At 51.1% G+C, this 14,500-nt stretch overlaps 1 protein-coding gene across 1 annotated transcript in view; it reads left to right on the top strand.

Annotated features, from left to right (window-relative positions):
• The first annotated feature begins 13,263 nt into the window (after positions 1-13,263).
• LOC120868596 (vasopressin-neurophysin 2-copeptin-like) overlaps positions 13,264-14,500 on the top strand; it is a 2,161-nt gene continuing 924 nt past the window's right edge. Inside the window, exon 1 of the mRNA XM_040247313.1 lies at positions 13,264-13,383. Within this exon, the coding sequence (XP_040103247.1) occupies positions 13,264-13,383 (120 nt within the window). The remainder of the gene's footprint in view (positions 13,384-14,500) is intronic.

Below are 14,500 nucleotides of genomic sequence, written 5' to 3'. Positions count from 1 at the left end.
TCCAGTGTGCTGTTCTCTGTTCCCTTCTGTGCATGTTGGGGAAGGAGGAGCTGAGAAGCGATGCTTCTTATTTTGTATTTGAGATTTCATCACGAGCACCTGTGGACAGGTGTGGGGGGTCTCAAGCCACTCAGGGTCTTGAACCACTTGTTCTCCCCAACTCCCACAGGCCTGCTGCCTTCACTTTGCTCTAGGGGGACCTCCAGGGGAGGAGGCCCACGTTCTCACTAGCTTCTGTGCTTTGCACACAGGACAGAGAGAACTATAGTTCTTAGACTAATGGGGGAAGGAGGAAGCTTATTAAAAACTCCATTCTTGGACTCCATACCTAAGACTCTAGAGAGATGGGGTTGGGGTTACAGAACGTGTTTTTAAGGTGTGTATGTCCACAAAGGTGGCTGCAGAGAGGCAATCCCACCCTCCCCTCTGCCTCCTGGTGACACTTCCTTTGACCCCTCACATGACTGTGAGACTCCTGGTCTACATTGGTGGACTTTTGAGACTCCTGTGCGTCCTTTGGCTTTAAATGTCTGAAACAATCCAGATTCTTTCCTTACCTTCCTTGTATGCTTGTATTCTAGGAAAAGCTCCACCATTTGTAGCAAAAGCACAGCCTTGGGGAACTAACAGCCTACTTCTCCAAGAGCAAGTTCACTGCTGAGAGGCCTTCCCTCTGGGGTTTGTCCTGTCTCTCCCAACCTAGGAGCCTGAGGAGGCTCCAGCACTGGGTCAGCATAAAGCACAGAGTGCCTAGATGAGGGCAGAATTGCCTCCCCTCCTGCAGGGGGCCTGGTGATCTGCATTTTGAACACACTTCTGCTCCCCAGGGAGTTCTGGGGGGAAACCAGGCCTGGGAGCCCCTGTGATGGACAGGTGGAGACACATGCATATCCTTGGAGATGGATCCATTTGTATCTCAAGGAGTCCCCCAGAATAAAATGTTCTTTTCACCATCCTTGCCAGAAACACACTGAGTTTCTCTCCCCCAGCAAATGAGGATACCTTCTCTTGCTGTCCTAGACTCAAAAGGTAGTTTATTTCTCACCAGAGCTGGGGCCAGGCACAAAGCAGCTAACCATCAAACTCAAGGAGCTGGACTCTACTGACTGAGACTCAGAACTTCAAAGACTTGATGTGACCCTTCTGCCCTCTCACCTGACCACAGGTTCTGTTGGGGCACAGTTCCCCTTTTCAGTAGCATTTTCTCAACTCAAATTTCGAGGACATGCAACCCTGGGCCCTTTGAGGGCAGGAAACAGGCCCAGCGGCTGGTCTCCAAATCACCCTCAAAAGTACAGCGTGAGATCTCACGCCACATCCTGGCGTCCTCCTTGGGGGCCCTAGGTCCCAGTCCTTGGCTACTCTGCCCTCACTCGTGCCCGCTCTGTCATTGTCCTCCAGCCGCAAACAGAAGGGAGGGCCACTCACGCTCCTGATGTAGAAGTAGGAAAACCAAATCGCCGAGATGAGCTCTGTGCCCAGGGTACTCCTCCTCCAGGTGGCCTCTGGGTCTTGGGGCCAGGTGGGCTCCCCCAGCCCCTCCTCAGTCCTGCTTCCTCCCTGAGTCTCCAGCCTGAGGCCGCTCAGCTGCTGGGTGCTTTTCCATTCCCCAGGAAACAATGCTGCCTGGGTTGCTGTAAGTAGGTCTACAGACAAAGAGACCTGCCCCTGGAGGAAGCTGGCTGCCAGGCTGCCAGGCTCCTGCTCACCTCCCACCTGCAGATTGTGATGCTGGGCAGGCTGCTGGTATGCTGGCCCCCTTTTCCAGCCCTCTCTCCAGCCTCCACCAGCCTGCCTGGCCTCTCAGTCCATCTACACAGGCAGGCTCTTTCCTTCCAATTCTAGGTTGGAAGGGGAGTGACTGGGTTGGGAATTGGCCAAAGAGGCACTGGCCAGTAGAGGGGCTATTTAATTAAGAATAAATTTGAAAAGTCCTACCAGCCATATCTGAAGCACTTAATAGCCACAGGTGCTAGTGGCACCCTGTTGGACAGCGCAGAAAACAACATTCCACCCACCATCAAGGAAAGTTCTATTGTACATTGCTGGGCCTGAGTAGGAACTTGGTGAGAATGGCCCTTGGCGTTCCCTTAACCCTTAGGAATCTGCCTCCTGGGCAATGAGGAACACAGGGTGTAGAGCTTTGACTGGAGAGCGGCACAGTGGGGTGGGGAATCAGGTATGCCTGAAAACCTTCCCTCCCACCCCACCCCCAGATCCGGCAGAGGCCATAACCCCGGGCTCCTCTGGGCCGTAATGTGCTGCCTCCTGTACAAAGAGAAGCTGTGGCCCCAAGCTGTGGCAAGATCTCCAGAGTGGCACAGGGAGGAGGTGAGGAGGAAGGAGGATGAGACGGCCATGTGGCGGTTGGCAGAGGTTTTCCATTAAGGTTTGCATCAGTAACAAGATAATGCTACCCATAGCCATATTACTGAAAGATAACCACTCAAACAAGGCTCTCCTGGCTCTTTCCCTTCCACTGTTTTTCTATAAGGAAAAAGACGCACATGTATATACTGTGTGGTTCTGTTGTCTGTTTTCTCCCTTAACATTATTTAATGGACATTTGCCCTTGTCATACACACTATTTTTTTTTTTTTTTTGGGTTGCATTGAGTCTTTGTTGCTATGTGTCAGCTTTCTCTAGTTGTGGTTCATGGGCTTCTCATTGCAGTGGTTTCTCCTGTTGCAGAGCACAGGCTCTAAGCACATCGGCTTCGGTAGTTTCAGCACGCAGGCTCAGTAGTTGCAGCTCTAGGGCCCTAGAGCTCGGGCTCTGTAGTTGTGGCACACGTGCCCTGTGGCATGTGGAATCTTCCTGGACCAGGGATCAAACCCATGTCCCCTGCACTGGCAGGCAGATTCCTATCCACTGCACCACCTGGGAAGTCCCACACTATTCTTACTATAAAGATCATTTTGAAGAACAGGTCAGAATAACCAAAAAAAAAAAAAACCTTTAAAATGAACAGTTTGAGTTGGAGGTTGGGAAAACTAAAGAATATACAAACAAACCAATGAAACATTAAATAAAATCCAGAAACAGGCTCAACTGCATATGGAAATTGAGGGGGGTGGGTATCTTTCAGTAAGTGGTGCCAGAGTCACTGGAAGAAGGAAATCATCTAAGAAACTAGAAGAAAATGGAAAATGAGGAAATTCCTGTAAACCTGAAAATGAGAAAAACTCCTGATTTCAGAATCCACATATAGTAAGGGGAAAGACTGATAAATTTGACTACATGAAAAATTAAAACAACATATATAGAAAAAGAAATCCACTATTAGCAAAGTAAGAACATAAATTACAAGCTAGACCAATATTCAGCTTCTAAATACAAGAAAGACACACAAAGAAATGCAAATGGCCTTTTCAGCATGTCAAAAGGTACTCAACCTTGCTCATAATATGAAGAAATTTTTAGAAAAGACTGAAATACCATTTCTTGTTTAGTAGATTAACACAAATCTCAAAATTTGACCACAATCTGCTATTGAGGCTGTGGGAATGCAAGCAGTATTCAAGGGAATGCAAGAGGCTGTGGGAATGGAGGGAAATATCTAACAAAGCTACAAACACACGATCCCCCTGACCCCGCCATCCCAGCTATAGCATTCCAGCCCAAAGATTCCTTGGCAGAAAATGAAGAGAACAATTCCGGCCCCATCCACAGGCAGCCTGAGCAGCCAGGACTGATCCCTGTGGGCTAAGAGCCACATTCCCCCTGTGGGAGGGGACAGTGGTTCCAGAAGTTAGGCCCAGGAACAAGCGGTTTATACACACAGGATTCTGCATGTTGTCTCTAAGAGGTTATAGAAACTGTGAAGCCCACCCAGGTATGAAAACAAACAAACAAACAAAAGACCTTTGCCTTCAAAAGTCTTGTAGAAAGTTTCTATTATTGTGCACACCTGTTCTGGGCATCATGCTAAGTGCTTATATGTATTATCTCATTTAATCCTCACAATTCTCAGTAGAAGGAGAAAGCTGAGGCCTAGTTCCATGAAGAACTCATCTCATTGACTCTAAGGTCACCAACTTAACCCCTGTGATGTTCTGTAGGTAGCAGAGGCTGGGAAAGAGCAGACTCAGGTCCCCTCTACAGAGGTGGCCTGGATATTGTCAGCACAGAGCCTCTCAGGGTCCCTCCCTTGAATGGGACCTAGTGCAAGGCTCAGGGGCGCTGCCAGCACCCATCTGGGGGGAGGCCATCCAACTCCACAGTCTATAGAAACCTATCCACTTTGGCCCAAGTTCACCATGAGACCCAGAACTAAAGGCATAAAAAAGTATGGAATAACAACTCATGACCAAGCTACAGCACAGCTTTTGAAAATTCAAAAATATTATACCTCTAGGCCCCAAAATAAGAGAATTACCCTCCCATCCCCATAAAGTCTCAGCAGCATTAAATTCATGTAAATGGATACATCTGATAGAAATGTTAATGGAAAAGTACAGATACTGAAAGAGGAGGGTGTGGGAAGGAGCAAGGAGACAGATGGGAGAGAGGCTTAGGAATGGTCTCTAGCTCGCTGTGCCAAGCACAGTGGGTGCTAGGATCCTGAAATGTGGCTGCCATGGTACAGACAGCCACTCCAGTTGTGTGATGTATGTGGCTGGGCGAGATCCAGTTTAAAAGAGAAACTGGGTGATTGGGAAACAGTAATCAATGTGGTAACCTAGGTGGTCCTGGTGGGATGGGCAGGCATAAGGGATGGACAAACTGGGGGACAGTCCTTGGAAAATATCAGTAAATAGAGGTGGGAGTAGGGACACCCTCTGACCGATACCCTCTAAACTGGTAAGAGGAACTGGGTTTGAAAAGAGAGGGGCTAGAGAATCAGCATGGGGGAGGCAGAGACACAGGCTAGCCTCCCCTTCCCATGATTCCTCCGAGCCTCCCCTTGGGCCCAGGCCCAGACATCAACCGTGACTCAGCTGATGAAATGCAACCCCATGGTTCATTAATTAGGAAGTCTGTAATTAGCCTGTCTCAGAGACCAGGATCCCCCAGAGAGAGCCCCTCTCACCTGCCTTCCTCTCCCTCCCAACCCAAGAATGAGATCAGGCTTAAGGGGATCTGGCCCCTGGGAACAAGGAGCGGGAGAGGAAGCATGAACACAGGGGGAAATGAGATGCCAGGGCACGCGTTTCTGCACCAGGCAGCCTCGGCAGATTGACCTTCTGTAATGAGAGGACGGAAATGATGGTGTCTCAGCTCCTGAAAGTTTCCTCGACTCGAGAAACCCCTGGGCAGGTTTGGGTGGCCTGGCTGGATCTGTTCAAGCTTGGTCTGTTTGAGGCCTGAAAGCCATGGCCCACGGGGCTCGCTCTGGAGCAAAAATATAGATTCAGTTGCCAAAATGCGGTTTCACATGATGTGTGATGTCAGTCAGCAACTCTTCTTCAAGTCCCCCTGTTATCCTCCCATCTCCCTCCCGCAGAACTTTGTGTGCATGCTCCCACACCTCTTTTCAGTGCTTCCTGGAAAGGTCTATTCCAGACCGTAGTCTCCAGACTTGCCTCCTGACTTCATACCACTGGGATGATTTCAAATGATGGGTTGCCAATTATTCAGCACTCCTCCCACCCAAAGGAGCTCTTTGTTCCTTCTATTGACCCTGTGGACAGGCTTGTGGCTGCTTCAGCCCATGGAATGTGAACCCTACATGATTTCTGAGGCTGTCACTCTGCTTTGTTTGCTGGAACACTCACTCTTGAAGCCTTGAGCCACCAAGCAAAAAGTCCAACTGTCCCAAGGCTACCAGGCGTGAGAAGCCACACAGAGAGGCCATAGGCAAGCAGGCACTCCAGTCTGTAGTCCCAACCTAGCCCAGCCTCTGAGTCATCTCAGCCCAGGCATGTCCATGAAGGAGTCTCCAGATGAATCCAGCCCCAAACCATTCATTCTTTCCAGTGGGGACACCACACATTGTGGGCAGAGAAAAGGTGTCCTTGCTGTGCCCTGCTGGGACTCCCGACCTTCAGAATCCACAAGCATAATGAAATGTGGTCATCCGGAGCACTGCGTCATGCATGCTTTGTTACCCAGCAGCAGGAACCGGAACCACCACAACATCCCAGACAATTGCTGCAGAGGGAGCTGGGGAAGAAGGGGGAGAGCCCAGGGGGACAAAGCCAGAGTCGTCTTAGCAGAGAGGGGAGGGGAAAGCCTGAAAATGTTCCTGTGCTAATACTTTGTACTTGACCATGGGAGCCAGTGCAGACGGAGGACCGTGACACCCCTGGGCTGGCTGGCACACTAGATCGGCCATTTGTTGAAGAGCCAGTGTAGGGCCAGACACAGGGTCCTGGGGACACACTGTCTAGTGGGGAAGAGAGATGGCGAAACACATGATTAAGGGATGTCTATGTAGGGCAACACATAGACCTGCAAGAAGAGTCAGTTCCGCTAAGGTCAGGGATGGAGCAGATGGGACTCTGGTACCCATTTCAGAAAAACATCTCAGTGGATTTTGAGGGATGGCCTCCATTGACCTGTCATAATAGCATCCTGATTTTGTTTTTTTTAAATATTTATTTATTATTTATTTGGCTGTGGCAGGTCTTCGTTGCGGCACTCAGGAGCTCCATTGTGGCATGCAGGATCTAGTTCCGTGGGACCAGGGATCAAACCCAGGTCCCATGCACTGGGAGGGTGGAGTCTTAGCCCTGGACTACCAGGGAAGTCCCTTCGTCCTGATTTTCTTTTAAGGCACTACCCTTTCTCTGTTGGCTACAGACTGAGGGAGGTTTATTCAGTCTATAGCCTAAGGAGTGGACATATGACTCTCAAGAACATGAGGGACAGGTAAGATTGGTCAGGAAGGGGCAGAAGGCACTGAAATGGGTGTTTATATTCGGGTCTGGACCCTCGTGTCCTAAGGCAGGTGAAGAGGAAGCAGCTGAGTCGTTGGAGCCATGTGTCTACTGAGGTCAGGGTTCTGCAACTCAAAGGACCAGTAATGCCTAAGACCCAGACAAGAGAAATCTTTAGAAGCCCTTCTCTGGATCTCCTTAGGATAAGACCAGGGGATATGCCCACCCAGAATCTGTACACTGCAGGCTGTGGCCTGGAATGCCCTGCCTAACTTTCCTGTGACCATCTACTGCTGGAAGTGTCCTCTTCCCTGGGTCTGTGGCCCAGGTGGGCTGTACCTCAGGTGCACAGATGTGCCCGCACAGAGGAAAGAGGAGGCAATCTGTGAGGCCCACAGGCAGAGCCCAGAATGTCCACGTGTGTGCCTGTCCCTCACCTAGTTCGCCCTTTTCAGGTCATTTTGAAGCAAGTCGGGACAGCATCAGATTAACACATTTAGGACATGATGTGTAGGAGCTCCTGGAGTTCCTTCTTCCCAACAAAACAGCAAATCACAACCTGGGATAACCCATCAAAGCTTTGAAAGGTGCAGGAGTGGGGACCCCCTCCCTCAGGGTGCTCTGGCATTGGGGTCCTGCTCCTTGCTGGCTGTGTCACTTCAGGAAATTGCTCAACCCATTTAGGTCAGTTTCTGCATCAATAAAATGGTGATAAATGTATCTCCTGACATTGTTACACAGCTTACAGTGGTAGTGCTGGGAACACAGTCAGCCTGCAGTAATTGTTAGCTGCTCTCCATCACCCCTGTTTAGGCATTTTCCCTGTTTAGTGCAGAAGAGGGACAGATAAGTTTCTCCTCCCTGGGAAAGCAGAGGCTTGGAAGAGGGGACCCATTTTGTGGCTGCCTCCCTTGCCATCAGGAGGGACACCCAGACATAAAGCAGGTGCAAGAAGGGAGTAAGGAATTCCCAGTTGACAACCCTGAACCCCAGCCAAGCATAAGATCATCAGCCTTCAACCTTGAATCCTAAATAAGTTGTAAATGTCCTAGTGGTTTAGTCACATTTGTGGGTTTTCAGACAGTGGAGTGGTGAGGAGCACAGACTCTGGGGCCTGTGTCTGCTGTTTATTACCTGGGCCTCCTGGGGCAACTTCTCCTTCCTCTGGTTTCCTGTCTACAAATGGAGATAAAAATGACTTCCTTCTTCCTAGGGTTTTATGGGGATTCAGAGGAAAGTTTCGTAAAAGGCTGTGAACAGTGCAATGAAAGTCGCTGTTGTTGTCTGGGGCTCAACAGACCTATTTGTCCCGTGTCATGTCCTTACTGCACACGCGCGTGTACACACACTCACACAGATCTACTACCTTCACACCTTTGCACACACAAGCTGTTTATCCGGGCCAGCTGCATCCTCTCTCTCAGAGCGTCCCACTTAGCCTTCACTCCCCAAACTACAGGTATTGAAGGACCTGCCCTGCGCGTCTGCTCCGCCGCCCTGCGCTCGTCTCTCCGCCCAGTGCGCGGGGCGGGATCGGCCGGGATCGCCCAAGGGCGCAGTGAGGTGCCTTCTGGAAGCCCTAACCGGCCGCGCGTGAGCGCTGGCACCGCCCGATTTGTGCTCGACCCCATCGGGTCCCCTCGGCCCACAAAGCTTCCTGACTGCACTTCTGCTCATCTCGGCCCGCAGCATTCCTGGTCAGTCGTCTGGCTGCGTCGGGGAAGGGCCTGCGGTCCTCCTCCGGCTCCTCCGCAGCCGACCCAAGGGGGCCACTTTGGTCGCCCCAGAGCAGCAGCCATTGTGCCCAGCGGTGCGCCAGGCCGGCCTCGCGGGCCCTGGAGCTGGAGCCCACAGACCCCAGAAGGAAATCCACTCGACCATTGTACAGGCTTTTAATATAGAAAATGTCTGTCAAAAATAATTTTCCGAGGTTATGTTGCTTTTTATTTAGGTTATTTTTGTAAGTAAGCCTTTTTATGATGTCCTCTCATTTCTGATTTCTTTTAAGCTTAATGTAACCCCCTTAGAGATCTGATAAATATTCACATTCAGTTCCCTCCTGTCTGATGAAGAAGTGAACGCCTTTTTTCCAGCTTACTCCTAGTGCAGACCCAAGGCAGTTTCATAGCAAGGCCCAGCATTTTCCTTGTTTGTCACCGCTGCTCAGCACACCCTCTTGGAGTCAACTCAGTCCTGGTTCTTGGGCTCCTACAGTGTTTGCTCGCTTCCAGTCCTCTGCACAGCTCACAGCGCATTTGTGTGACCACACTGCCAAGGGTCCCTGAGTCAGACTGATGGAAAGAGGTGAGATGCCAGCAGACCTGTTTGCAAATGAGGCCACCCCCTTCCAAGGGTGGCAGAGATGTCATTAGAGTACAGCACTAGGTTGACCCTGAGAAAAGAGGAATAAGAAACAGGAGTGGGGAGTAGTTCATTGTTACCTGTTCTCAGAAAAGATGGTCTCAGGGTAAGGAGGTACTTTAAGAACATTCTGAGATTTCAGGTTTAATCTGCAGGTTTGCAACTCAGACAATTCTAACGTCTTATAGCATCTTCAGATCTGAGTCACTTAAGACCTCAGAGAGGACTTCCCTGGTAGTTTAGTGGTTAGGAATCCACCTGCCAGTGAGGGAGACATGGGTTTCATCCCTGCTCTGGGAAGACCACGTGCCATGGGGCAGCTAAGCCTGTGTGCCACAACTATTGGGCACCCCTGCCCTACAGCCCATGCTTTGCAAAAAGAGAAGCCACCTCAATAAGCCCGCACACCGCAACTAGAGAGGAGCCCCTGCTCGCCCCAGCTAGAGAAATCCCACGCACAGCAACAAAGACCTAGCGCAGTCAAAAGTAGGTAAAGAAATTAAAAAAGACCTCAGTGAGATAAGACATGGGGTCAGTACATCAAGCAACCTTGAGAACAGGTGTGACTCACTCAAACTCACAGAGTAGCTCCCTGGAGAGCCTTTCCTTCTTTTCGTAATTTACTGAAAACCCACTGTGTGGCAAGTACTGTGGCAGGAGAAGGCTTTCATTCTAGAGGGGGCACAGCCATATATACAAAAAATAATAATAATACACAGACAGACATATGAACTGCAAATTGTAGTGGGTGCTATTCAATCCATCAACATAGACCCAGGTTAGAAAATAACTGAGGTAGGTGTGAGGGATGCCCCAGGTGGGTGCTCAGGGAAGGCTCCTCTTGGGAGGTGACACTTTAAAGCAACCAGTGAACCCTAGGGATGGGTGATGGTAGGCAAACCATTTAGGACAAGGAAACAGCAAGCTCTGAAATTCCAAAGCAGGGGTGGAAAGAAGCAGAGAGTTTGAGAGAGATTTTAGAGGTAGGACTAACAAAGAGTGAGAGAGAGCACTGGATCAGGGTGAGTCCCAGGTTCTGGGAGGACCAGTTGGCTGGATGCTGGTGTGATTGCAGAGCGGGAGAACCCTGGGAGAGAGCAGGCAAGAAATTAAGACTCAGGAGTTGAGTCTCTCCATGTTATGTTGGAAAGGCCTATTGAATATCCAAGGATAGGTGTCATTGGGCACTTAGGGGAGAGGCCCAGGATGGAGGTATGGATTTGAGAATCATTAGTTTGTAGGAAATATAAAAAAACCATGGGGTTAAAAGCAATCACCTAACAAAAGAAGAGAAGAGACATAAGACTGAGTCCTGGGATTCTCCAATATTTAGAAGTCAAGGTCAAAGAGGTAGAGCCAGAAAAGGAGACTGAGGAAGAACATCCAGTGTGGTAGATTTTTAAAGCCTATATTTAAAAAGGTCAAGTGCAAATTTGAAATCCCTGGCAGTCCAGTGGTTAGGAATCAGCAATTTCACTGCTGGGGCCTGGGTTCAATCCCCAGTTGAAGAATTAAGGTTCTGCAAGCCAGGAGGCATGGCCAAAAAAAGGACAACTGTTCAACCATGTTGAATAGGGGATAATGTAAAATGAGGACATGGACGTGACACCAAATTTGGTAATACAGAGGTACTTTATGACATTGATAATAGGAGTTTCTGGGGCTGGTTTGGGCAGAAGCCTGAGTGGAGGGAGTTGAAGAGGAAATGTTGACTTCTGAATAAAAATGGCAGCTGGATGACAATGAAAAACAAAGGTGATCATTAACTCGAAGGAACAAAAAGCTGTCCAGCAATGGAAAGGTTCTCATAAGATTCCATACGGTTTAGCTTGGAGGTTCAGCTTGCAGTCTAACTCATCATAGTGATCTAACTAATATGACATTATTATATCAAGAAAATGGTGAATGGGAGGGTACCTGTTGTGAGATGGGGTAGGGAAGGACAGGTGAAAGAGCTAAATTCTCTAAATGACATTGAATCAAGACCATGAGCTAAGGTGTAGGAGATGTAAGGGTGGCAAATATGTGAAGAAGTACTTTTGGAAAGGGAACATATAAGGAAAGCGAAGAAGGGGTGGGAGTGTCCTGAGGGTCCACAGGACCTGTGAGGTGTTATATTGGTAATGCAACCAGTCCCAACCATTGGGACTTTTTCCAGCCAGTGTGGATTGCAAGAAGGTAGTATTGGGAGAAGCAGGCCCTCTGGTATCTGTGTGGAGGTGGGGTTTGGGGTCTTTAAGGGCCCCTAGTGTGGGAGGCAAGTCTTAGAATGATGATCCGGGTAGACATGGCTGGTTAGCACACAGCTTGTACCAGAGCCTGAGCCCTTTATTTCCTGTAGCCCCTTCAGTTTTCAGTTGGTAACTCAGACCTAAAGTGCAGAGAGGATAAGTGTTAGACCAAGGCCACACAACTGGACTAAGCCAGGCCTCTGACTTTCTCCCTGGGTCTGCCCCACAGCCCAGAGACTCAGGAGAGCAATGACCAGACCAAGTTTATTTTTTGGCCATGAGTGGAATGAAAAGGTTCATCCTGGGTTAACTCAAGAAGCTACTCTCTCTGGAAAAATCTCTTAAGGTCTTATTAATAGTAATATGGCATTAATACTACTACTACAATTAATTAACTTCACAATGGTGCAGGCACTTTTCCAAAGCTCTCATATATTACATTATCTTAGTCCTCATGACAACTTGGTGATGTGGGTGCAAGTACTTTCCCTACTTCACCCTGGAGGAAAATGAGGCTCAGAGAAGTCAATTGATCCACCCTAGTCATGATGTTTCAAGCAACAGAGGCCAGATTCCAATAGGCTGCTGGGCTCCAACGTCCTCACGGTTCCCCATCCTTGGGACCTGGGACCCCGTACTGCGCTTGGTGGGCAGGAGGCAGCTGGAGCTTCCCTCCAGCACCCTGGAGAGGAAGCCAAGAGTCTGGAGTGGTGGGTGGGGGGGAGGTGAGCTAGGGGCTGTGCAGAGCCTGAGAGGTACAGGGTGGCTAGCTTAGGTCCAAGGATCAGAGGACCAGTTAGGTGGCCCAGAGAGGGAGACTTCCATCCCTGAAGCCCACCAGCCTGGGTTCATAAACCAAAGGCTGCTTTCTCAGGCTGGGCCCCTTTGGCTGTGGTTTTGCCCCTCCCCCAAATCCCCTTGAGGTCTCAGACCTGAGCTGGTATCTGCCCTGGTCCCCACAAGTTAGGGTACTGGTCAGGGTAGGAATTCGGGTGCTGGCTGTCAGTTTCTCCCCTGACCTTTGAACCTTGCTGGGTTTGGATTTCTTCTTTTCCCTGTAGATGCTCCCTCTACTCCTGCCTAGAAGAGGAGTGGTGGGGATATGCCAAGAAGCTGTCCCCAAGGTCCCCAGTCCCTCCAGGAAACTGCCCCACCCACCAAGTGGAATGGCCCCTGATTCCATGTTGATCTCTTGCCTCCATGACACAGGGCTGCAGGCAGCATTTTGTCTTCTAGGGCAGCTGGTACAATGGCCTCTTGTCAGCACCACTGAGGGTGTGTGCCATTCTTGGTCATTTGTCCTCTCACGGGACTAATCCCCCAGATGGGGTCCTGCATACTGACTGTCCCCTGCCCACCACTCCTGGGCTGGGGCCTGACCTACTCCTTACAAAGCAGCCCCTGGGGTCCCTTTGCCCCCTTCTCTGGGGTCTGTGTCAGGGGACAGGGACTGTTGACCCTCAGCCTCTTCTGGACACCAGAAAGCTTGAGACAGTCTCCAGGTGACACCCCCCCATTCCCCGGCTGTCCACCCCCCCGAGTCCAGAGAGCTGCAATCACAGCCGCGGCAGCTCCTGTCACACCGCAGCCACACCGCTGCCTATGACAGCCTGGAGGCCAGCACCCCTCCCCCACCGTCCCCTGCACAGGTCCACGTGCGTCCCCAGATGCCTGAATCACTGCTGACGCCTGGGGACCTGGAGGCCACAGGCTCCTGGGGAGCCACTGGGGAGGGGGTGGCGGCCACGTCACTTCAGAGGGAACACCTGCAGACATAAATAGGCAGCCAGCAAAGACATCGCAGCACAGTCCACAGAGCAGCACTGCGCACTGTGCCCACCTGTGCCAGGATGCCCGACGCCACACTGCCTGCCTGCTTCCTCGGCCTGCTGGCCTTCACCTCCGCTTGCTACTTCCAGAACTGCCCAAGGGGCGGCAAGAGGGCCATGTCCGACCTGGAGCTGAGACAGGTATGACCACGGCTGCTCTCAGAGCTGCAAGGAAGGGGCAGAGGCCCAGGGACGGCACCACCGTGCAGGGGCTAGCAAGGGAAGTCATGGGAGAGGCAGGCTTTAGGGGAAGTGCCCAGCAGAAGAAGGGAGGCTTGGCATGGCCAGACAAAGGGGACCAGGCTGTCGGGCAGGCTAGGACAGGTTGCAGGACTTCTGGAACACTGTCCCCACCAGAGAAGGGATGCTGGCAAGAGGTTTCCCCAGTTTCTGGGCTTGGAGTTGCAGCAGGGAGAATGGGCAGCAAGGCCTTCTCTGTGCCCATGGGCCCTCTCCTCCAGGACAAGCTGGAGCTTCAGAGGCTCTGTCCTCCCAGCACTCAAAGCCTTCCCCATTCAGCGTCCAGCTTCTCCTAGCCATGGGCCCCAGCATTCACCCCGCCCCCGAAGCTGGCCATTGCCCTGAGCTTGCCTGAGTGAGAGGTGCCACTCAAGCATCCTGTAAGGAAGTTCTTCTGGGTACCTAGCCAGTTCTTTCATCCTGCATGTCCAGTGAGTCCCTCTTAATCCATCTTCAGCAGCACTAAAGGAAGCCCAATCGCCATGCTCAATTCTGCCACGGTCACAAGTGGCCAGTTTTGAGCTGTTGAACAAACTAGGGTGGGAAGGTGGGCAGCCCCCACTGACCACCCTTCCTCTGCTCGGCAGCTTTGGAAGCTGGAGTCACCTAGGTGCCTCATACCCTCCTCTAGGGCTCAGATCCTTGCCACTCAGGGTCAGTCCTTAGATGGGCTAGCAGAAGTCCAGGTCCCAGGGAGACCCACTGGCCTGAGGGGCAGGGCAAGGGCAGAGAGCGGACAGGACAGCGCAAGGAGGGCCCAGTGTGTTCTGGCCAGGGGGCGGGGGAGGGAGGGCAGAGGGAAGGTCTGCTTCAAGGGGAGGGTAGTGGGCAGCTGAGAGAAGGGTGAACACCAGGAGGCCCCAGAGCTGAGCGGGAAAGTCTCCCCCAAATAGCGCATGAGGGCTCCCTTTAATAAAGCGGAAGGACGCTGAGGGCTGTGATTGACAGCTGTTCCTCAGACATCTGAAAACCGAGGGAGCGGAGGAGCTTTTGACTGCCCTCCTTCGACCAATTTTGG

This window comes from Oryx dammah, unplaced genomic scaffold (assembly GCF_014754425.2).
Source record: "Oryx dammah isolate SB20612 unplaced genomic scaffold, SCBI_Odam_1.1 HiC_scaffold_10, whole genome shotgun sequence".
Classification (NCBI taxonomy): Eukaryota; Metazoa; Chordata; class Mammalia; order Artiodactyla; family Bovidae; genus Oryx; species Oryx dammah.
Note: the sequence above shows the minus strand (reverse complement) of the source record. Positions and strands in the feature narration are given on the sequence as shown.